The sequence below is a fragment of the Nansenia antarctica genome (assembly GCF_963989245.1).
Source record: "Nansenia antarctica genome assembly, chromosome: 4".
Taxonomy (NCBI): domain Eukaryota; kingdom Metazoa; phylum Chordata; class Actinopteri; order Argentiniformes; family Microstomatidae; genus Nansenia; species Nansenia antarctica.
This window is the reverse complement of record NC_137689.1, coordinates 49510172-49532918: the sequence shown is the minus strand read 5'-3', so window position 1 is coordinate 49532918 and position 22747 is coordinate 49510172. Positions and strand designations below refer to the sequence as shown.

The 22747-nt window shown below is 46.3% G+C and overlaps 2 protein-coding genes across 2 annotated transcripts in view; both read left to right on the top strand.

The window, feature by feature from the left end:
- Positions 1 to 4004, top strand: part of ttc28 (tetratricopeptide repeat domain 28) — a gene marked incomplete at both ends in the record, with an annotated part of 139866 nt that extends 135862 nt beyond the window's left edge. Inside the window, 4 exon segments of the mRNA XM_080528358.1 lie at positions 152 to 281; positions 1557 to 1664; positions 1865 to 2510; positions 2798 to 4004. Coding sequence (XP_080384484.1) covers positions 152 to 281; positions 1557 to 1664; positions 1865 to 2510; positions 2798 to 4004 — 2091 coding nt within the window.
- Positions 4005 to 5702: 1698 nt separating this feature from the next.
- pitpnb (phosphatidylinositol transfer protein, beta) lies at positions 5703 to 22512 on the top strand. The gene is made up of 12 exons (XM_080528336.1): positions 5703 to 5733; positions 9005 to 9035; positions 10056 to 10201; positions 10308 to 10399; positions 10749 to 10756; positions 11341 to 11415; positions 11553 to 11636; positions 16634 to 16711; positions 16987 to 17097; positions 17502 to 17624; positions 17924 to 18014; positions 19144 to 22512. The coding sequence occupies exons 1-11, from the start codon at positions 5714 to 5716 to the stop codon at positions 17969 to 17971; spliced, it is 816 nt and encodes a 271-aa protein (XP_080384462.1). The 5' UTR covers positions 5703 to 5713; the 3' UTR covers positions 17972 to 18014; positions 19144 to 22512.
- Positions 22513 to 22747: the final 235 nt, after the last annotated feature.

Here is a 22747-nt window from a genome sequence, read left to right as displayed (position 1 = left end):
GTAATGGATGTTGTTCATTTGGGTTGGAAGGCTACCAAGCATTCTCATGGAGCTTTCTCCCCTCTCTCTTTTCTCAATTTCTTAACCCCCCCCCTCACACACACACACACACACACCCTCGCTCGTTCTCTCTCTCTCTCTCTCTCTCCAGCTCCACCAGGTATTGGTGCAGTTGCAGTCAGGTGACAAGGAGCAGGACTTCTCATTGGCTCCCATCCAGGTGTCCATCAGTGTTCAGCTCTGGAGGCTCCCGGGCTGCCATGAGTTCCTGGCTGCCCTGGGTGAGTCATCATCTGTTGAACAATAACATATTTCATTATTGTGTTCAAGTTGCTGACTTCAACTCCAGAGGAGGCCGGCCACAAAGTCCTCAGGGACATTCCAATACACAATTGTATTGTAAAAAATTGTGATTGAACTTCGAAACCTTCTCTTTTCTAAACCCCTTATTTAGAGTTTTCTGTAGAGTAGATTACTCTCGGTTCACTTCCCTTAACATAGCCGTCACTCAAGTTGCATAGGCTTGTTGGACTGGGAACAATAAAAAGATAACCTTCCATGATAATTAAGATTGTAGTGGTGATACGATTTTTCTTAAGTGTAATTTGGCACCTTGTGTTTAATTATCTGCTGTAAAACTCTGCCCTTTGCCATCTGCTTACTGCCTAATTGCACATTTCATTTGGTTTCAAAGTATTATGACATGATTAGAGTAATTCATGATAATTAGTTTCATTTATGTAGTTGTACATTGGGTTAGGGTTAAACCCATTGTATATTGTATTTACAGTGTGGGTGTGGGTGTGTGTGTGTGGGGGGGGGGGTGATGTACCCATACCTCAATCATGTTGTTCTCATGCCTCCTTTGGAGGTCTGGCTTTGATTGAATTTGGACGGAGCACTGTGTGTGAGAACGAGCTCCAACTGTGACATTCCAAGAACCTGTTGTTATGTGCGTCATTTATTCCAATTGGGTAGGGCTATTTTGAGTTGTTGCCTATGCTAGCTTGTAACATGGATGAAAATGGAAGAAAACCCTGAAGGAAAAACTGAATTCTGTTGTTGTTTTTTTTAGCTCCACCCAAACAAGGTATTTTATTTGGTTGACGTATGGCGAGGCGTCAAACGGGTTTTCAGTATAGCTGTTTTCTGCAACAGATTTCCTCAGGGTTTCTGAACTAGGAAAGCCTGGTCCAAATGAGGTTAACACTGTGCATACATAGAATAATCTGAACTGCTCTCTCTCTCTCTCTCTCTTTCTGTCTCTGTCTGTGTGTCTGTCTGTCTGTCTGTTTCTCTCTCTCTTTCAATCTCTCTCTCTCTCTCTGTCTGTGTGTCTGTTTCTCTCTCTTTCAATCTCTCTCTCTCTCTCTCTGTCTGTGTGTCTGTCTGTCTGTTTCTCTCTCTCTTTCAATCTCTCTCTCTATCTGTTTCTCTCTCTCTCCCTCTCCCTCTCTCTCTCTTTCAATCTCTGTCTGTCTGTCTGTCTGTCTGTCTGTTTCTCTCTCTCCCTCTCTCTCAATCTGTCTGTCTGTCTGTCTCTGTCTCTCTCTCAGGGTTTGACCTCTGTGAGGTGGGTCAGGAGGAGGTGGTGTTGAAGACAGGGAAGCAGGCGAGCAGACGCACCATGCACTTCGCTCTGCAGTCTCTCCTGGCCCTCTTTGGTGAGACCGACACACAGAGCTCCAGTTCTGTTTCAAAGCCTTCTCCAAGTCTCTCAGTGATACACTGTACACACATGAATGTTTGCTCCCAAGAACATCTCCGCCTCGTCTTTCCCTGTACGCTTTATTGCACAGCCTTCCATCTCTCCGTCTCACCTGTCCGTCTTCCCATCTCTCCATCTCTCCATCTCTCCCCTCAGACTCCACAGAGCTTCCCAAACGCCTCAGCCTGGACAGCTCTTCCTCCCTGGAGTCCCTGTCCTCCTCCCAGTCCGTCTCCCACCCCCACTCCTTACCGTTGACCCTGGGCTGCTACGCGCCACAGCCTCCCTTCTCCCCCCCGCTCTGTCCCGACAGCCTCTCCTCCGACGCCATCTCCGTCTACAGCCTCAGCTCCCTGGCCTCCTCGATGAGCTTCCTGTCCCGTCCCGAGCCAGCGGGAAGTGACGTCATCAGCCTGCGCTCGCGGCAGCAGGAGCTGGAGCGACACCGCGGGGGGGCGGGGCTCTTCGCCTCGCACCGACACACCGGGGGCGTGTCCAGAAGTCGGTCGACCCATCATGGAGGGGGAGGAGGAACGGGAGGAGAGGGGGAGGAAGAGGAGTACGAGGGGTTCTCCATCATCAGTAGTGAGCCGCTCGGAGGAGGGGGAAGGGAATGTGACACCCTGCCGCTGCCTGGGGGACACAGGCACCACAGAGGAGGTGCGGGGAGGGGGGGCGCAGGGGGAAGAGGGTACCCCATCTCCGTCTCCTCCAAGGGTAGCGTCAGTACTCCGACCTCACCAATAAAAGCCCCCCCACTGCCTTTGACGGTTCCCCCCAGCCCAAAGCTCAAGCCGGAAGGGTAAGTTGTGAGTTGTTTTAGTTGACAAGGCTCAAATAGAGGGGCTGTGTTTTACTCCAGGGTGTTGTTCCCTCACTTTGGGAAGACTAGGAGGAGAATAGGGAATGAAGGCAGCAGGGAAAGAACAACTTTCTGAAATTAAATTAAATGCAGCTCAAGATAGCCGAGTTAAAATGCAGATTAAAAATGCAGCTAGGAAGTCATTTTTCTATGATTGACTTTATCGTAAGTAGAACGGAATGGATCTGAAACATCTCTTTTCTCCTCTTTCCCTTCCTCCCTTCCAGCTCGTCCTCTCAGAAAGTCGGGAAAGGGAAGGTGAGCAGTTCCGAGTCAGACCAGTCCAGTACAGAGACAGACAGCACCGTCAAATCCCAGGAGGAGAAGGGTCCGTTGGACCCCCAAGAACTGGCCCAGAAGATCCTTGAGGAGACCCAGGGCCACATGCGGGCTGTAGAGAGCCTGCAGAGGGGGAGCGGATTGGTGAAGACAGGGGTGGGGATTGAGGGGGTAGGGGAGGATGGGGCAAGGGGATCCTCTACTTCTACCCCCACAACCCCGACTCTGACCCCTACTGGAGGGAGGTTGGGCTTCCGTTCCTCTGAGACCAGTGCTTTTAGCAGACCCAGTAGTAGAGCAAGCCTAAAGGCCCGGTCCTCGCCCCTCTCCCTCTCCGCACCCCTCTCACCTCTCTCCCCGTCTCTTTCTGCTCCCCTCTCGACCCGGCCCAAACCCCCTTCACGCTCCTCGTCATTACAGAAGATCAGCTCAGGCTACAACAGCCCAGCTCCCTCCTCCCCCTCTCCCTCCCTCTCTATCTTCTTCCGAGAGGGGAGCACTCACCCCCCTCCCTTCCCGTCCCCCACCCTAAGCTCAGACTCACACCTTCAGAGCCAGCTCAAACTCAAATACCCCAGCTCCCCTTACAGCCCCCACATCTCTCACTCCCGCTCCCCTAGTAACCTCTCAGTGTCCCCCAGCTCGGGAAACCCTTCCCCAGCTGGCAGTGCCCCGTCCCCAGCCCTCTCCTACTCTTCCACAGGATCCACATCAGCCCGGTCCAGTCCAGCTGACACCCCAGATCGGGATCGGTTAAAGCGAGCTGCCCTGGATGATAAAGTCCAGGCCATCCACAACCTAAAGACCTTCTGGGCCAACGCCACTCAGAAACAGGAGGTCCCTGGCCCGGTCAGAGTGCTCAGAGGTGGGGGGAAGAAGATGAGTACAGTTCAGAGAGATGTCCTGGGTCTCTTGAACCTTTCTCCAAGACATGGGCCTGTGAGCCAGGACCTGGAACAAGCCCAGGGTCAGAGCCCTGGTAACCCACCCAACGGGCACAGAAAGCTGGATCCTAAACAAGTGGCGCCCTCTTCCCCTAATACCACCCCCTCCTCCAGGAGCGGCAGTCCTGGAGCCCACCCACTCAGACTGCCCTCTGGAAACGGGTACAAGTTCCTCTCACCAGGACGGTTCTTCCCCTCCTCCAAATGCTGAGAGGGTTTGGACGGAGATCTGTCCCCGGGTTCTGGAGAACCAGTGTCCACTATTTTATTACAATAGCTGGTCTATGAAAGGGACTAGCCATTTGCCAGCAAAGTACAGCAACAAGACCCCGCTCGTGACAAGGAACGCTTAAGTTCCAATTGGCATGGCAACATAGAAAGTGTGTAATGTCAACATATGACGGCGCATTTACTGTTAACGGGGATGTGACACTTTGTGATGATTGTGCCGTCCCATGGAGACCACAGGAAGGATGGAGTGAGGCTGACTGGACACTTTATCTCCCTGCAGTTCCTAACTGACAGGAGAGCGTGTCGTCCCAATGCCTTCACCTACACTGTAAAGACAGTAGAAAGACTCAGACTCAGAGCCGGTTACAATAACTGAAAATACCCAGATGGAGTTTCTACCTAAAACACTCACTGGTTGTGTAAATTAAGACAACACGGTTGAATTGGATTTCTTGAATTTTGATTTATTTTTAATATAATTATTGTTCATTGTTATTATCAAGGACTGTAACTGTTATTATGATTATTTAGTTTTGTAAATTAAATCCAGTGTTTTGCAATCAGTATTACATGTTTCTTTTTATATTATGAAGCAAATCATGGATGAAATTTAAAAACAAACACATTTTGATATTCTTATTGAAATGGTGAAAACAGACTTATATGTGAATTGCTTGTCAGTATGAAAGCATGGGAACTCTTGCTCTTCAATGTTTCACTGTCTTTTTAACACACACAACTTTTGCACCAGTGGACTCTCATAAAGTATAAAGACATATCTCAATTAATTTCTCAGAAAAATTGTTTCAATAAAAATGTTTGCTCTCTTGGTTTTGTCTCATTTTAATCTTAATTGTGAGGGAGACATTCTACTTGGATTTTACTCCTGCATTGTTGCTTAGAACATCATCCTAGGAATGAGTTCAGGGCAGTATTCTGATCTAAACAATAACTTGTTAAATGAATTTAACAGGAAACCATGGGGAAATTTATATTTAATATTTATAGAATAACAAATTATCACATTAATTCGTCAAAGAAGCTTGTCCACAAAAATATGAATGAACTAAATAAATCCTGGATGGTAAATGGTTCTTTCCCATCCTTCTGCAGTAGATCACTGACTGATGATTGAGTATTAAATATTTATCAATTTATGATGAACTAATAAAACACTGTCATGTTTAACTTTCAAAAGAAAATTACTATGGAATTGTTGCCCATGCCTGTGGATGTGAAAATTGTGAGGAGCAATGCTGGCAATCAAGGAAAACCTCATTCTGTTTGAGAAATCATTGTTAGACTACTCAATAAATAGGTATTTGGAATTGCTCATGAATATCTCAGGAGAAGTGACCATTGGGAGTTACGTTTGAACAGTGGGGTGAGAATGGGGGATGCCCTACCCCCCACAGTCTCCAACCCAGTTTTCATAGTTTCCGTTGATGGCTCTTAATAGTATATAGCATATACTATACGATTTAATGCTACTAATAATTCCTGTCATCCAATACATTGGCTATCAGCCTATCATATCCATCATGTCATGGTTTTACATACCGGCAAAGCTTACAAAGTCATGTGTGCGGGGTTTGGCCAATCAACAGCTCTCGTGGGCGGAAAGAACTTGTTGTTGATAATTCCGGATGACGTCGACATCCTCGCGCAGCCGCAGCCCGGGAGGAGAAGATGGTGCTGATCAAGGAATAGTGAGTTGGACTGTTTAACGTCTTTATTCCGTCGTGTTTAACCACTGTGTCTGGTCCTCGTGCCCAGTCTGTAAGAGGGAACTTCTATGTGTCGACTCGTGTCGGCGTATGTGTATTTAGTCCCTTGTCTATCATTTAGAAGGGTGTGTGAATGTTCGGGTGGATAAGGTCGGGTTGATGTGGGTTCTTCCCAGATACCGGTGCCTGGGAGCCAGGCCTAGCTACCACTAGACACCGGTGTTAGCCGCCTGGGAGCCAGACCTAGCTACCACCAGATACCGGTGCCTAGGAGCCAGGCCTAGCTACCACTAGACACCGGTGTTAGCCTGAGAGCTAGGCCTAGCTACCACTACATATACCGGTGTTAGCCGCCTGGGAGCTTCACCGCTACATTAGCCGCCCAGCTAAGTTAGCTAGTAAGCGCTAGCATCACAGGAGAGGCAGCTAGTGAGCTGTTCTCCAGCTGAAGCCTGTGTAGAAAGATCACTTCTAAACACTTATCCACTAACGTATATTGAAGTTTGGATACATTTCTTTAAAAATCCCTGTTGTACAGATTCAGCCAGCTAGCCACCGGTGTTACCGCTGCTAGGAGTGCTTCTACCCGGAGAACCGTGATAATCTGCCACTCAGAGACCGACAGCTTATGGCCCCGTGTTGGCTAGTCGGCTAACTGGGCTAGGCTCTGCTGCCTTCACACCCAGGTTAGGTTGGCTAGCTAGCTAACCCCGTGGCTCTGCCGCCTTCACATTCAGCTTCATTCAAAGCTAGCAGGCTACATAGCTCCCCGCTAGTGCTAGCTAGGCCCAGCTCCCAGGCTAGACACCTGTATCTAGTGCTAGCTAGATACCGACACTTAAGCTAATTACTATTAGCCAGCTACTGCACCTTTAACCAGCATGTTATTTTTAGACGTCGCTGTGTTGAGCCTCTTCCGACCACCCTTTCTTAGCTAAACATGGGCCTTGATGCAGCTTTACCCCCACCTGACTTGTCGGTGGCACTGACTGACTGGTCTGCTTGTGTGATGATGGGCTTGACTTGGTGGCTAAAGTACATTTTACAACTTGCTACTATGGGAATAAGGAATGGATGTAGTTGTCTAGCTAAAAAATCATACAGGTTCCCTGTCTGCTGCTGCAATCTACCTGCATCGTAACCTATATGGATACTGGTGCCACATTGCCAAAGTGTCTTTTAGTGGTTCATGATCTGGCTGTAGCAGCTCTGCAGTCTACAGTGTGTGTCAGTGAGCACTAACTAGCTGCCACTGCCTGTTAGCAATAAAGCACGAGCAAAGATCCAGATTCTGTTTTGTATTGCAATCAATTCTCGAAGGCTAAGCTTACTCTAGACTGATCGTCACTAAACCTAGATCAGTAAATGGTCCTTCCCTATGAAATGGAGCTAAGGGGCAGACAGTGTGGGGAGGGACCGTCATCCACATGATCTGAAATGACTCAGGTGACACTTCCCAAAAAATTACACTACCAAGAAAGTAATCTAATAGCCTATAGTCTGTGTGCCGTCGGGTGTCTGATGATGACGACTGAAAGCGCAATTGACATACATGTTCAATACCTTTTTTCCCCCCCAGGGCATTTATGTGGTCTGATTTAGGCTTTAGTTAAGATGTTGACGGTAGTCAAGTCCGTGTGTGTGTGAAGGAAGTGTAGCACGTCTCCAGACTCCTTTTCTGCTCACCCGGGGCAGCAGTATAGGTTAAGCAGGATCGATGAGATCAGACAGAATGTAATAGAATTGTTCAGGCTGCTCCTTGAATTCAATTTCCAGTGAGACGAAGAAACAACCCGCCTCTACGTAGAACGCAACCGCTCAGGACTTCCAGTCCATGCTGATTACCGTGTTGAGATAAGATAGTGACATGCTGAGGACACGTTGTGCCCGCCCGTCTCTCTGACCTATAGCAAGGCATGCTCATTTTCCCGGAGTAGCCTACGATATCGGTTATCATCATGAGGGGTTTTAATAGGCTATAGCCTGAAGCTTTCGCTTGAACATAGGTCGGTCACTTTCCCTAACCTCTCTTCCTTCTCCTTGATAGTGGTCAGAGAACCAGCCATCACCTGCATCTGGGAGTGTTGCCTCGTGGGGGGGGCAGGGCAGTGTTGCCTTACGGGGGGGGTTGGTGTGTTACCAAGGAAACTTCCTGTGGTGTTTCCGGGGAATGATACAATTTCCCTTGCATCTGCTTTGCTTCCCTGTGCTTTAATTCTTCCTTTCAGTCTTGCCTTTCCTGTGTGTGTGTGTGTGTGTGTGTGTGTGTGTGTGTGTGTGTGTTCCAAGAACCATGAGAGGTTGAGGGTGTTTCTCAGGTGGCAGGCTGCCTGACAACAAGCCAACATGGGTCTGCCTGATCTACATGGATCTTAACATGATCTGCCAGTGTCTCTCTCTCTCTCTCTCTCTCTGCTTGCTTGCGCCTGCATGTCTGTATGGGTGATGTGGAAATGAATCCATTAAGTGCTCAAAATTGCTTTAATTTTTTGTTTGTTTGATGTTAACAAAAGTCAGTTGTTTAGAGACATTTTCAATTCAAGGAGGAGACTCCCTTTTTAAACCTCAGCACCCCCCCCTCCTGTTTGAAGATGGAGGCTAATTCTCTTTATTGTCAGTGTTCAGTCATCTGGCTAATAAGGAAACAGTGAAGTCTTTCTGTGGAGTCGTCGAGGTGACTCCTAGCGTAGCTTAACTCAGCCAAGTCAGGCATACTTGTGTTTGTGTCGTTTGATGGCTTTGTTGTTTACAAGCGTACTCTCTGTGAAGTTGTCTGCTTTACTGCGAAGGTCCCTCCGATATTTTGTGAGTGTATTTGTGTATTTGTGAAAGTGGATAAAGAATCATCAGATGTAAATGCAGGTTAACTTGAATGAGTTTAGATTTAGTATTGTTTAAGTAAGCACAGTCACAAATCACATTCAAATATCAGTCAATAAACAACAGTGTGGTTGTGAACTGTATTTATTTATTTATTTTTAATTGAATTGTATTCTAATTGTAATGTACTGACTCTGAAAAGAAAGAAGATACCCTCACACTGAAATGCTCCCAGCCTTTACATGTGGTAAAAAAAAAAAAAAAAATGGGAGTATTTCACAGTGTATGGCAGCGTCTTTCTTTTCATGGACTACTTTTCTACTTGTCCCGGCCTGCAAATAAGTTGGATGTGTGTACATTATTTGTGAACTGATTACTGTCTCCCTCTCTCTCTCTCTCTCTCCATCCCCCTCTCTCTCCATCCCCCTCTCAGCCGCGTGGTCTTACCGTGCTCTGTGCCAGAGGTGAGCGCCTCCATTTCATTACCATAATGACTGTAGTCAGGACCGTGTTTTTATGGGTCATACGGATGTCACAGGCCTTGAGAGATGATCCCGGAGAGCGTGTGATGTAACAGCAGGGCAGGCATGATCTACTGTTAAGTACATGGTGTGACAGCTGTAAAATCACTACCCAGAGGGGGTCATCCTCCCAGTCAAGACCATTTCCTCTACTGTGCGTTTACACTTCATAAGCTGAGGCACTGTGGAATCGGGTAGTCTCCTCTCTTTAGATGCTTACTGGGTTTGGTCAAACGACTTGTAAGACCTACCTTCATTAAAGGTACCACAAAGCGGGCATGCTGCAACTATGCAGCCATCCCAAACATCTTTCCCAGAAAGGAATCACGGGTGGTATGCTGCTCCAGATGGGGCTGGAGAAATGCACTCTCAGTTTCTTAGAGCTATGTGTGTAAGGACTGATCATCCGTGATTCCGTATTTGCCGTATTTGGGGTTGATATCTCCATTCCTCATCTCCCTCCCCTAAAGTAGAACCGTTTCTAGTCTCTCGTCGGGGCCGGGGTCAGGGCTCCTGTAGGGAGACAATCGCCTCCTTGTTAGAGAGAGATGGGACACGGGGGCAGAATTGCGATGGGGCACTGTACTGCTTGTCTTTATGGCTCTATCTCAGACACACACACAATACAGAGCATTGTGTTGTCATGATCCTAGCCTCTGATGGAGGATCCATTTCCCATCGCGACTGCGACCGTATCCAACCAATCGAGCATTGTTAGTAGGTTGATTAGAATACACTTGGAAGTCATTATTATGTGTCGGCAATAAAGTTGTTGCGTGTCACAGGGAAACTGTTGTCTTATTTGAGGTCACAAGCCCCCCCCAAAAAAACTTTGGAACCCCCAGGCAGCCTAGGGTGGGGGTTTGCAGTCAATGTGGGTACTGAGCATTTGTTCTTTTAAACTCTGGTTTTGTGTTCTGGTCTGTATCTCTTCATCTCCTGTCTGTCCGTCCATCCTGTCAGTACCAAGTGGGGCAGCTGTTCTCTGTGGCCGAGGCTAGCAAGAACGAGACGGGAGGAGGAGAGGGCATCGAGGTGCTGAAGAATGAACCCTACGAGAAGGAAGGAGAGAAGGGACAATACACACACAAAATCTACCATCTAAAGAGGTGAGGACACACACACACTGTACATCCACAATCTAGCATCTGAAGAAGTCCATTAACACACGATTCACGACTAACGCTTTAACACTCACTCTCTCCCTCCCTCCAGTAAAGTTCCAAGCTTTGTGAGGATGATCGCACCCGAGGGGGCACTAGTTTTCCACGAAAAGGCCTGGAACGCCTACCCATACTGCCGTACTAGTGAGTCCCATGTCACCCACCGCTGTGTAACAGACCATCGCCGTTCCTGAGCAGTCCTGAGAGAACAGTGACATCCACTAGTTGAACTGGCTTCACATAAGTGAAGGAATAAAGTCTCATAATGTGATAAATACTTGTTGAACTTGATATTCTTGCTCCAACCGTTTAGTAGTATTCTAGTGTTCCACTTCCTTTTTTTTCTTCTTTTTTTTTTAGAACAGGTGCTTAGCCAGGGCCTGGTGTATTTGTGACAAGCATACATGGTTTAGCAGGGAACAGTTGTGTTGAAAAATAATCTAATGTTCCTTTTCTCTTTTTCTCTGTTGCATATTGGCTCCGTCTTCTACAGTTGTAACGGTAAGCAGTGTGACAACTGATCACCCACAGGCCTTTAACAGGTTCACTCAGGTCTTGACTGTTAAAGTAGCCACACACACATCACACACACAGATTAGCACTATATTCCCCCAGACTCAATGTGAAACTAGCCTGACTAACTCACGTTTGGGTCACCTTCATAGCAGCCTTATGTAGCTATGCTAGCATGCTACCAATACAGGTAGTGAGTAGAATAGCAAAGCTGGCTCACGCAAAGTAGTGTTTCGTCCAAAACGTCTAATTGGTTAATTGGATTAGTTGTGGGTTTTAAATAGACCTCCCACGAGTCGCCATTCAAGGCTTCCTCATGATCGGAGCTTTCCATTGGCTAAGTTCCTAAGGAGACGTAAGATGAAAGTTACGTCAGTAGCATTTGTATGCCTAAAATAAATAAATCATTAGTTATCCCCCTTCGAAGTGAATGGACAGACCTAAAATTCACTTAAAAGACACTTAAAAATGTTAACGGTTCACCGAATGGCGGACTTTACGACTCTACGTTTTACCGACACCGTTTTTTCTCATCCTGGTTAAGATGACGTCCCCTCTCCCTTTCTTTGCAGAACGAGTACATGAAAGACGACTTCATGATCAAGATCGAGACGTGGCACAAAGCAGACATGGGAACCCTAGAAAACGTGAGTGTGACCGACCAGGAGGAAAGACCCCTGTAGAGAGGCACTCTGAGCTGTGTGTGTGGCTGTGTGTGGCTGTGTATGTGTTACGACGTGGCCGTTGACGAGAGCTTCTTCTCTCTCTTCCGTTTCTCCGTCAGGTACATGAGCTGGACGACCCCACGTGGAAGACCGTGGAGGTGGTCCCCATAGACATCGCAGACAAAGAGGTGGTAGCGGCCGCGGTGAGTGCAGACGTTCCTCACACACACACACCTGTTTGGTTCCGGACGTTCCCTTTCCTTGGTTCTGGACGGATTATGTTGTGCTCCCTGGTCCCGGAGACCTGCTTCAACTTCTCATTACACTAGACTGGGATAGATTCGCTAAATGGCGTGTGTGTGTGTTTGTGCAGAGCTGGAGCTAAAGCCTGCACACCCTGTAGCACAGGGGTGGCCAACCGGCTCTTTGCCTGTCTCTGTGCGATCCCACTTTTTCACTACCGATACCTGGGCTTCGGGTATCTGCGATACCGATACCGATCCGATATTTGTATACATTTTTTGACCCCTGAATAATAACAAATACCTCCCCAGTATATAGTCCACACCAACAACAGTTAAATTAAAGACTGCCAGCCTTTATTAAAGCAACAAATGCGACGTGTTGTGGATTGGAACTACGGATCATAAGCTTTCAAATGATGTGTCATACATTGAAATCCGAAAAAATATGAAGTTAGAGTCATTTGAATGTTGTTAGACGTCAGGCACATATAGGGTTAACCTCTTTGTAATGAAACCGGAAGCACACAGCGCTACGAACTATGAGAGCTGTATCCATTATGCGCATTTTAAGCGCATATAGGACTCGCGTGAAGCATTTCTGCGACACGCGTTTCTGTTCACTGTTTTCATTCCCTCATCGCTTATACACATAAGTTTGACTGCGCATGACAGTAGTTCAGCAGTTAGTCGCACTGGTGCGATTGAATGTATTTCCAAGTCGCACAAAAATATATTCACTCGCAAATGCGACCAAAACAGTCGCACTATCGAGCCCTGGTCATGCACGTGACCACTGGCTACTACTGTTGTCGTCACTTGAGTGACACACCAGATCGAGAGCGCGGATCGGAGCCTTTTTTTTCTGGTGCGATCCGCGATCCAGCATTCAGGTCCAATATCGCGGCGATATCCGATATCAGTATCGGATCGGGACATCCCTACTTTAATCCATTCATTAAAAGTGCGTGGCTCGCTCTCTGTGTCTCAATAGGCGTCGTTTTGGTATGGCAATTCATGGCACTCGCCATACCTGGCTTAACATTTAAAAAAATCTGAAACACGTTTAGTCATTTTGGTGATTTTATCCACTACACACAACGGTAACTCAAAACCTCCCGGCTCCATCTCACCCCACTAGCCAAGCGCTGTAGTGGAGCGCAGGGTTGCCAGACGGGATTGTCAATTTCAAGCCCAACCAGTCTAAAAGCTGCCGAAACCCGTCCAGAGTGACCAAAAGTAGGCCTATCTGGCAACACTGGAGCGGGACATCGGTTCCTCAATAAACAAGCCATGAGTAACGTTAATGTTAAAACCTTGTCCACGATTCTCGTTCATTCAGGTGTGTTAAACAAACTGTATAAATGCCATTTACATACTGTTGGTTCAAATGTAACATTAATGAACAAGTTCATGTCATGTTCTGTCAGTACAAACATGTTCTAATGTTATTTTAGTGAGTTCGCTAGTTAGCGAACATTAAAGATTACAACAGCTAGTTTACGTATGTCAACAATGTCTCTATTCTCAATAATTTCAGTAATAATTGTACCAAATTGGGGCCAGTAACACTGACTTGTGTGTGAGTAAGTTATATGTGTGTGCAAGCATGTTTTTGATATTATCAATCGTCTCACTTTTACTAGGTGAGCTGGTAAAACAAATATGCCAGGGGAAAAAAGGAAAATGGACATAAAGACCTCTTTTGGTCAAAGGGCAGCAGAGACAAGTACAGGGACACAGGTGAGGTCTAAACAGGTGACAGGGACAGGGACACATGTGAGGTCTAATCTAGTGTTTTAACAGTGCAGTTCGTTTAGAGTTGAGAATAGCTAAATCTGTTATGTTTTGTTTCTAAGGAGATTGAACCAGTCTGCCGGCTAGGAAAGATGTAGGCTACTACCTGCATACTGTAGTTGTCTCCTTTATTCTAGAGATGCTCCGATCAGGGTTTTTGGTGCCGATCACCGATCACCGATCACTGGAATCAGTGATCTGCCGATCCGATATCACCGATCACTGATCACAGCGTCGAAAATGGCAATTGAAGCATTCTATTTATTGTGTAGCATTATTTATGTTTTAAATTATTCTTAACACCATTGACATTGTATATTAAGTATTTAAATGAAATTAGGAGATGAGAAAGTATCATGAATTGACGACCATCTGTTTTATTGAATTCACAACCACCTGTAGCTTACTTCAGGAAAAACAAATAAAATGTGAAAATAAAAATCATAATAAATAAAATGTACACTGTCACATCAAATGTGCAGCATTCCACTCGAATGAGAGGAACTAGGGGCTCTTAGAGAACTTGGAGCTTATACTGTAACTGTAGCTTTCCTGAGGAACAATAAACATACCCAAACTAAACTGCAACATAAACAGGCTATAGCCAAATATAAAATACTGTTTCAAGTCAGTCAGTTTCAAGTCATATTTAGGAGGAGATAAGACAGCAAGTCAGCAATAATCAATAAAACAAAAAAACAAAACATTGCACCTAAGGAGATTTCAGACTCAAACCTTACTTCTGATTAAGCAGCATCACTGGCAGATTAGCCTTGAGAAATACAAGCATCTCAGCGTTTTTGGCACTCAGCCTGTTCCTCTTATCATCTAAAATATGTCCTGCTGCTGAAAAGTCGCTCGCTATCTACACTTGTGCAAGGTGCACAGAGGAAGACCTAAAACTCACGCGCTAATAGTTGTTGTTGCTATGGGCCAAGTGACTTCCTGCTCGCGGGGTCACATGACGTCGGTGAACACTACCTACACTACGCTCGTGAAGTCGCGCTGGAACTCTGACCAGCACTCGTGGAACGCCTCTCGTCCAATCAAAGCACTCGGTCCCTTTATGACGTCGAGCCCAGTGTGCGCTTCGGCGCTCTCTGAGCGAATCGACGAACGCAGCAAATGCCGTATGATATTCGTGGTATTGAAAGACCTTGCGTGCGTTCCTCCGCAAGGTATTTCTTTTGAGCAGACATTACAAACGGCATATTTGTTGTCTCTTTCCGACACTGTGTAATATTTCCAGACTGGCGACGCCATTTTGTAAACTGATCGGTCATGTTTGATCGGCCGTTTTGAGAACTCCGATCAAAACCGATCAAGGCCATATCGGCCGATACCGATCGGCGCCGATCAGATCGGAGCATCACTACTTTATTCATTACCTTAATGTCACATAAGTAAATTGTATAGAAACAACTCACCAAAATTGACTATTGCACAACTGTTTTGAAAAAAAAATCCACGAGGACAACCCCCCCACTCAGACCTTGCCATACCTTGGCTTTTGCTGAAATTACACCACTGGTCTCATAGCCTATTGGAAATGTATTGCGTGTGTGTGAATGAGCGCTTTTGTGAGCCCGCATGTATGATGTGGCTCTTTCTGGTACCCCAACAATGTTTTGTGGCTCTTAGTCTCCGACTGGTTGGCCACCCCTGCTGTAGCACATCCAGTTTCAGGCGTTGGTGATCACTGATCTACAGTAGGAGATTTGTCTCCCCTCTGTGGAGAAGTTGTGTCGTTGCACTTACTGTAGACCAGCTGTCTCTGAGGAGTGATGCTGTACTGACCATTCATAGAGGAGCTCTGGTTCGTCTGGGTCATCAGTGGATTTGTCATCGTATCGTTTACCATCAGAAAGCTCAGATCAGGACCTCAAGTAACAGCATGATGATGATGATGATGATGATGATGACGACATGTAAAAAGACCCCCCCCAAAAAACTCACGGGAGATCAGGAGACTTAGTCACAGAGGTCACACCCAGGTCATGACCCCAAAGTAGTTGTAATCCAGCCTGTAAGCTCTCAGTGCTATAGGGGTCTGGAGACCTTAATTTCCATGGATCTCCTCAGTTCCATAATGCAGGCGTCGGCCATATTGCTGTTTCTGTATTAGACTGCTAGTTGGCAACAATAAGGGAAGGACTGAGATTCCCCCCCAAAAATATGGAGGAACATGAGAACAGACTTGAAAATAAAAAAAGATAATTTCTGTCCTTTGGTGCATTATTGGAGTGAGCTCTTGTCGGTGCACGTAAGGACGTATGTAGTCATACTCCTTTTCGAAGGCCCTCTGATCAGCACTAGCCTACAGGTCTCACTGAACACCGAAGAGACCCCCCCCAAGCCTCCAACCTGAACATAGCCAGGCCGTAAGCCATCCTCCCACATGGGTCAGAGTGGGTGTCTCCGTAACAAGCTGGCAGTGGCTCCTACACCGGCTCCTTTACACTAATGATTTAATTGGATCAGTGAGAGGGTCAGGCTTATCGGTAGGCCCATCTGCGCCAGGTATTGGGGCGGCTGTGGCTCAGAAGGTAGAGCCGGCGTCTAATGACCGCAAGGTCGGCGGTCGGGTGGTCCTGTCCCCGGCTGGCCACGTGTCGAGGTGTCCTTGGGCAAGACGCCGAACTCCAAATTGCTCCCGACGAGCGGGCCGGGGCCTTGCACGGTAGCTTGCCGCTGTTGGTTTGTGAATGTGTGTGTGAATGGGTGAATGAGAGGCCGTTTCGGAAAAGCGCTTCGGAATGAGGCGCTATATAAGTGCATTATATAAGTCAATGTATTCGCCACACTCTTAAAATAGGTACTAGCACAGCAGGACAGTGGTGTGTGTGTGTGCGTTTGGGTGGTATGGCTGTTTTGTACCTGTGCCAGAATGTGTTTTGTATTTGTATGACAGGTGTCCAGGTTGTGCACTGACACTGAACACCACAGCTACAGAGACGAGCTTTGCTTCCCAAACGATGTGTATCATAAGGAATTTCCCTGCAGAACCTATCCAATGAACCATCGCCCCTCAGATGTCCCCATTCCTGATGTCTCTGTCCCAGATGTCTCCATTCCTGATGTCTCTGTCCCAGATGTCTCCATTCCTGATGTCTGTGTGTTCTTCAGATGTTCCTGATGTCTGTGTGTGTTCTTCCCTGCAGGACTATAGGCCCGAGGAGGACCCTGCTCTCTTCCACTCGGTTAAGACAGGGAGAGGACCCCTCAGCCCTGAGTGGAAGGTATCATTCAGTCCATCGACACTTTGCTCTTCTGTTTTTCTTTATTTCGTTAGATTTGCCATGATAGTTATTTACTTTCTAGTACCAACTTTTCCTGTTTCTTTTTAAACACATCACCCACCTCCATAAAGTTTTATTTCACAAAAAAGTCACGACACACTTAAGAAACATAAGGACAGTTAAAACATAAACACAAAATGCCGTTCTGTGGGGAGTTAATACACGTGTTTGTTGGGGAAGTGACGTTTCTTCCTCCTCTGTGTGTCCTCTGACAGAATGAGCTGGTGACCAAGACAGACTGTCCTAGGATGTGTGCGTACAAACTGGTCACTGTCAAGTTCAAGTGGTGGGGTCTGCAGAGCAAAGTAGAGAACTTCATCCACAGGGTAAACCTCTCCCTTCTCTCTCTCTTCATGGTGCTTTAGGTATAAAAGAGAAAACATTGCTGACTTTCCTCTGTGTATTTCATGATATTTCACGATTATTCTTTTTTTTTGGGGGGGGGGGGGGGGTAGGGTGCCTTGTAACCATGAAGCGCGTTGTCTAGCAGTCTGTGAGGTGTCAGCCAGCTGCTTTTTATTATCTGCTCTAATCTGAAGACAAAGGAGAGATGAACATGTTATGCCGGATGCCGATCAAACGGATTCGTCTTTGTGCCGGCTAGCTCATTTTCAACAGTGTAGCGTACGTGTAGAGGACGACTGAAAAGGAGACAAGGAGAGGAAGTCACGTTAGGCGGTTGAGACGCCCCACCGAGAGTGTAACAGTCATCTCCTCCCCTCTCCCACAGCAAGAGAAGCGGATCTTCACTAACTTCCACCGCCAGCTGTTCTGCTGGATCGACCGCTGGGTGGAGCTGACCATGGTGGACATCCGGCGGATGGAGGAGGAGACCCAGAAGGAGCTGGAGGAGGTAAACTACAAACTACACCCAGATCATCTGTCTATCTGGTTCTTTTGAAGCTTTTTGTGAATCTGAAAGTGCTGAATAGTGGATATTGAAACTGTTTCTGCTTCATTGTACAATTATGATGATTTGTTTTCCACTGATGATGATGATGATGATGTTCACTAACACCAGACCCCAGAGGATTAAACCAGGCTCTTGTTAATGGCCTACATATCGACCCCCCTGCTCACCCCACTAACCCTTCTGCTCTCTCTGACTGAATCCCCCCCCCCCCGCGCTGACGGTTCTACTTTGCCGTTTAGATGCGTCAGAAGGGCTCCGTGCGGGGTACCACGGCAACGGAAGAGTAGCCCCCCCCCCTCTCCTCTAGGTCAAAGGTCAGAGGCAGGCTGAGTAAGTTGTGAAACCAGGAAGGAGGAAGCACCGGCGTGGTGGTGTGGGCTCCTCCGTCTCTCTCCTCTCTGTCGGTCGTCGACGTCCTCCTCACCCCCTCTCTGCCTGGCTGCTGCTGCCTGTCCAACAGACCCTCTGCTCTCAGTTTTCAGTCTGACACGGCTCTCTCTGGCTCTACCGTGTAACCATCTCCTCTCACCTTACTTTTTGTTCTCATTCTGTCTGCCTCCTGTTTTTACATTTCTACAGTTTCGGTTGTTACGGGGCGGCCTTGTTTTGTCTCCTGTTTTGACGTTGTTTTTTCCGGTGTGTGTGTGTCGGCCTTGCTGAAGCGTATGTGATTGCACGGTAAACTGTATACCTCAGTTTAATCTCACTATTCACTGAGGTAAAGCACCCACTTTCTAGTTGGTTTCAGGTGAACTGCGTTCTCCAAGCTTTTCCCTTTCCCTCCAGCATGACTCACGTGTCCTCGTCTTCATCTGCCTGCTCTCTGACTAACACACTGCCTCCTGCTCAGTGTGTCCATATGGTTCTAGGTGTTTGGGACAGCACGACTAACCTTTGCTTGTCTGCCATTGTGCATGTTTCCTGTTGCCTTAACGTTTTCCCTGTGATGGAGAATGAATGAAGTGATGTTGGAGTCTGCACTGAGGCAGTAATATTTCACATATTTCATATATATATACTGCAGAAATGCCTATATATTTTTGGTTTTGGGGGGAATTTATCTGAAGGGTCCCAGACTAATTGAGGAGAAATGGGCTTCAGTATTTCATAATCTGGACAACGACCATTTAAAAAGTACGTAACGCACTTTGTGCAAGGTTGAGCAGTGGGTTGTCATGACCTTGACACACACTGCAAGAGAAACCGAGCGTTCAGTGCATTCTCCATCACTTTACAGTCTTCACCAGACAGGCAGACTCCTTTTCTTAACTAAGTAGGAACTGTGAAACCTGTATTGGTTTTAACTTTGTTTCCTTTTTTTCTCGCCCCTCCTTTCTCTCTCTCTCGGTCTCTCCACCCCATCTCTTTTGTACCCTCTTCCTCTCGCTGTCCTCCGTCTTTCTCTCTCCCCTCTCTCACTCCTCTCCCCTCTCTCTCTCTCTCCCCCCCCCCCCCTCAGCTTCGTTGTAAAGGGCCGGTCCGAGGCATGAGTGCTGCTTATGAGAAATGAGGCAAACCAACCAACCCTTCCATGATGATGTCATCAGACATACCCACCAAGATGAGGAAGTGGCCCTGATGTCTGCTCTTCTCTCTTCCTGTCTCCCATGATTCATAAGGGAGGGGGGGGGTTTGTCACAATTGGTCAAATAGTACTGTACTGACCCTCACCCAACCACAAGCCTCTTATTTACATAGAAAAAACGAAAAAAACAAAAACGGTTTTGCATACAATAAAAAAAAAAAGAAAAGAAAAAAAAGGGAGAGAAAATAATCTCTTTGCACAGTAAATTGCCTGTAATGTAATTGTTAGTTGATTATCAAATGGGCTTTGTTTGTATTCAGTTATGGCAGCCGTGATGACTCAGAAAGCCAAGCCTTTTAAACAGACTAGAATGTTATTGCAGTCCTGACAGTTCAGTTGGTATGTATATCACACACAATTGGTATGAGATCACTTAAGCAGGTATTGGACCAATTCTTTTTTCCACGTACCCCCCCCCCCTCCCCGTATTATAACTGTCTGTCTTGGCTCTAGTTAGTTGTATCCTTATTTCTTGTCGCCTCAAAGTCTGTCTTATTCCTTTTCCTAGTTTTAAGGTAGTATAGTTTTTGGAGACGCAACCCCCTAGTCTTGTCCCTACTGTTTGACTGTTGTCTGGTTGGGAGTTATGTTGTTGTTTTTCTTGTTAGTTTTGTTTGTGAGGTTTGATTTCACCCAAGCTTGTTTATCCCCGTCATTATAGTTCCTAGAAAATGTGTGATGCTTATGCATGATAGGTGATACTTTGCTACTTTCCAATACAACCCCTCCTACAACCACGTGCACACACACGCGTACATTTCTACATGTGCATGTGGAGAGCAGCACCTCCTCAGCAACTGGCATTGCATGAGCTTGCAAACACCTCAGTACAACTGTTCTAATGTTAGGGAGAGTGTGGGTCTAGTAGAGAGAGGGTTAGGGTCCTCTGGACACAGCTAGGTGTGTGTGTGTGTGTGTGTGTGTGTGTGTGTGTATGTATGTGTGTGTGTGGGGGGGGGGGGGGGCGGGTCTCCTGCTCCCAGAGCTTATCTGCTCAGAGAAGTAAGATGGCCAGCATTAATAGCTAAACAATTAAGACTGCTGCTTCAGAGTGGTTTTAAGTACAAAGCTATGCTTCTAGCAGATCAGTGATTCAGCCTTTTGAAAACTACCTTTGAGCTGTGGCTGTGTTCACCCCTCCCCCGGCATAGGGCTTTAACACCAGGGCTGGGCCAGCCTAGGTAGGGCCACCAACACGCTTCTATTTTACTATAACAGAAATGAAGTGTGTGTGTGTGTGTGTGTGTAAAGGGTTTTATATATCCTGTCAGTTTCAGTTCTGTCTGTCACTCTTGTAGCGCCTCTCCCTCTCTCACTACTGACTGCAGCGGTCTGCTCTTGAGCCCACCGAGCGATACAGGAGCTGTGTTGAGAGTGGCTAGGCATACATAAACATTTCCTTTCCTTTTTGAGTTTTTGTTGCATTTATTGTCGATTGATTATGTATGTATGTCTGCCAGCATTTCCCTTTTTAACGTGTTATGGTTTTAACCTTTCGTCCATTTTTGCCCCCAGGAAAGTGAGAACTGAGTCTGTACATTTCTGAGCTAGGCCTACTAGATCAACTGTCGTTGGTTGTACCGGCAGGGCAATCAATCGCTGAGGAGAAAGGGGAAGTTGCTTAGAATACTGATCTAAGGCCAGTGTTGCGTCCCCCCCCCCAATTATGTTTCGGCTAGGGTAATCTGATCCTAGGTCAGTGATTAGGGAACAAGTTCGCTCCCGCTCCCTCCTGCGTTCGCCTACCTGCGGTCACATGCGGATGACGTCAGATTGTTACCATCAGGCCTAGAGCTCGTTTTATATGTCCTCTGTTTGTTAGCCTGAGTTCCTCGCAGGTCTTGTTGGACTGTAGTCAAACTCAGTTGTGACTGGATTCCTGTCGTATGCATAATGTACTTCACGTACCTTTTTTTAGTATCATGGCTGTGTTATAGGACAACTTGTCTCATCAGACACGTACGGCAACCGACGTCCCTCTGTCCATAGATTTATTTTTGAGGTATCCACATGTAGATAATACACCTTTACCTATTGGGATAGATGTAAATACATGGTTGTCACTGAGTGTGTGTGTGATATCCCAAGCTGCCCCCTGACACAAATAAGAGAGTTTTACCAGCATCGTCTGTATCTTCTGTTTCATGTTCGTGGTTACGAAGCATAGGCAGGTCCAGACTACCTCCGTGGTATCTCCAGTACTGTAACTGTACAGTAGGGTGTGTGGTATTCTGGGGGGGGAGGGGGCCTGATGCCAGCTCTGTGCAGTGTGTGATATCTGGAATAGGACAAGACTCACCCTAGATGCTTCTCTACGGTGGAACGTACATACTGTTCATGTATTTGTTTTCCGCCCCATGGTTTTCATACTGTACCTTTTCTATGCCCTTGTACAGATCTGTCTCTGAGAGAACGCATGTCTCTCAGTGTGCAGGGAAGATTGCAGATATGTTGACAATAGACACATTTTCCAGCCGCGCAATGCAGACCCAAGTACCCCACTGCATTATGAATAGATATATAGATATTTGATGAAAGATCTATTTGAATGAACTGAACATTTTTTGATACAGTTTATTCCTATTATCACGTTGTTCTAGAGTTTGATCTGCACAACCTCTTGGATTGAGATGCTGAAAGTGAATCAAATCAAAGTGTTTTATTTCTTTCTTTCTTTGTCATAAGAATTCCCCCCTTATTAAATATTTGTCTTTTAGATATGATCCATTTCTGTTTGATCAGTGTATTCATGCTTGTCAGGTTGAACAACCGCCATCAGACCATGTATAAGGATGTGACGCTCAAGGGGATAGTTCACCCCAACATCAGAGTACTGGCGCACGGCTTGACTTCAGACCCGTTCTGAGGGATGACAATTCTGATGTTGAAGTGAACTTCCCCTTCCATTTTTTGCAGATGGTTTGGTGTACTCTGTGGCAGAGCTAGTGATGTCAGCCGGGGTTTGACTAAGGGGAGGGATAGAGGCCTAGTGAACAGTCTTGAGAGTCCAAAAATACTGTACCTTTCCTGTAATCATGACTAAGCACTTGCAACATCTACTGTTCATTTTCATTGAAAGAAAAAGATTCACAAAGCAAACATGTCTCTTTGATCAGAAAATGAAATTCAGGGGAATTAGTAGTGAATGTAAGACATTTGAAGATTTTTTTTTTTTTTTTTTTTTGCAGCTTTTGAGCTGTGTCAAAAACATGTCTAGACAATGGAACTAAACAGAATATCTAATAAAACATTTGAACACAAAAATCCATCCTGTTGTCTGTCACTTGGTTTGAAATGTCTGAACATTTTTGTTTGAAAAAAGTAGTAAAGTAAGAGTAGCATACTGATTATATTACAAATGTTGGAACATATTCATTCATTTTAAATGTGACAACACTAAAAGGTTCTGAAATCAGAACTAGAGGGACGTGTCAACTAGCATGTAAAAAACAACATTATTGCAGCTTTCACATTCTCC

Bases quoted from the DNA above. Each gene is read 5' to 3' on its own strand.
- pitpnb (XM_080528336.1), top strand. From the start codon at position 5,714: ATGGTGCTGATCAAGGAATA. The intron at 11,637-16,633 runs GTGAGTGCAGAC...TCTTCCCTGCAG, and splicing joins AAGAGGTGGTAGCGGCCGCG to GACTATAGGCCCGAGGAGGA. The intron at 17,625-17,923 runs GTAAACTACAAA...TTTGCCGTTTAG, and splicing joins CCCAGAAGGAGCTGGAGGAG to ATGCGTCAGAAGGGCTCCGT.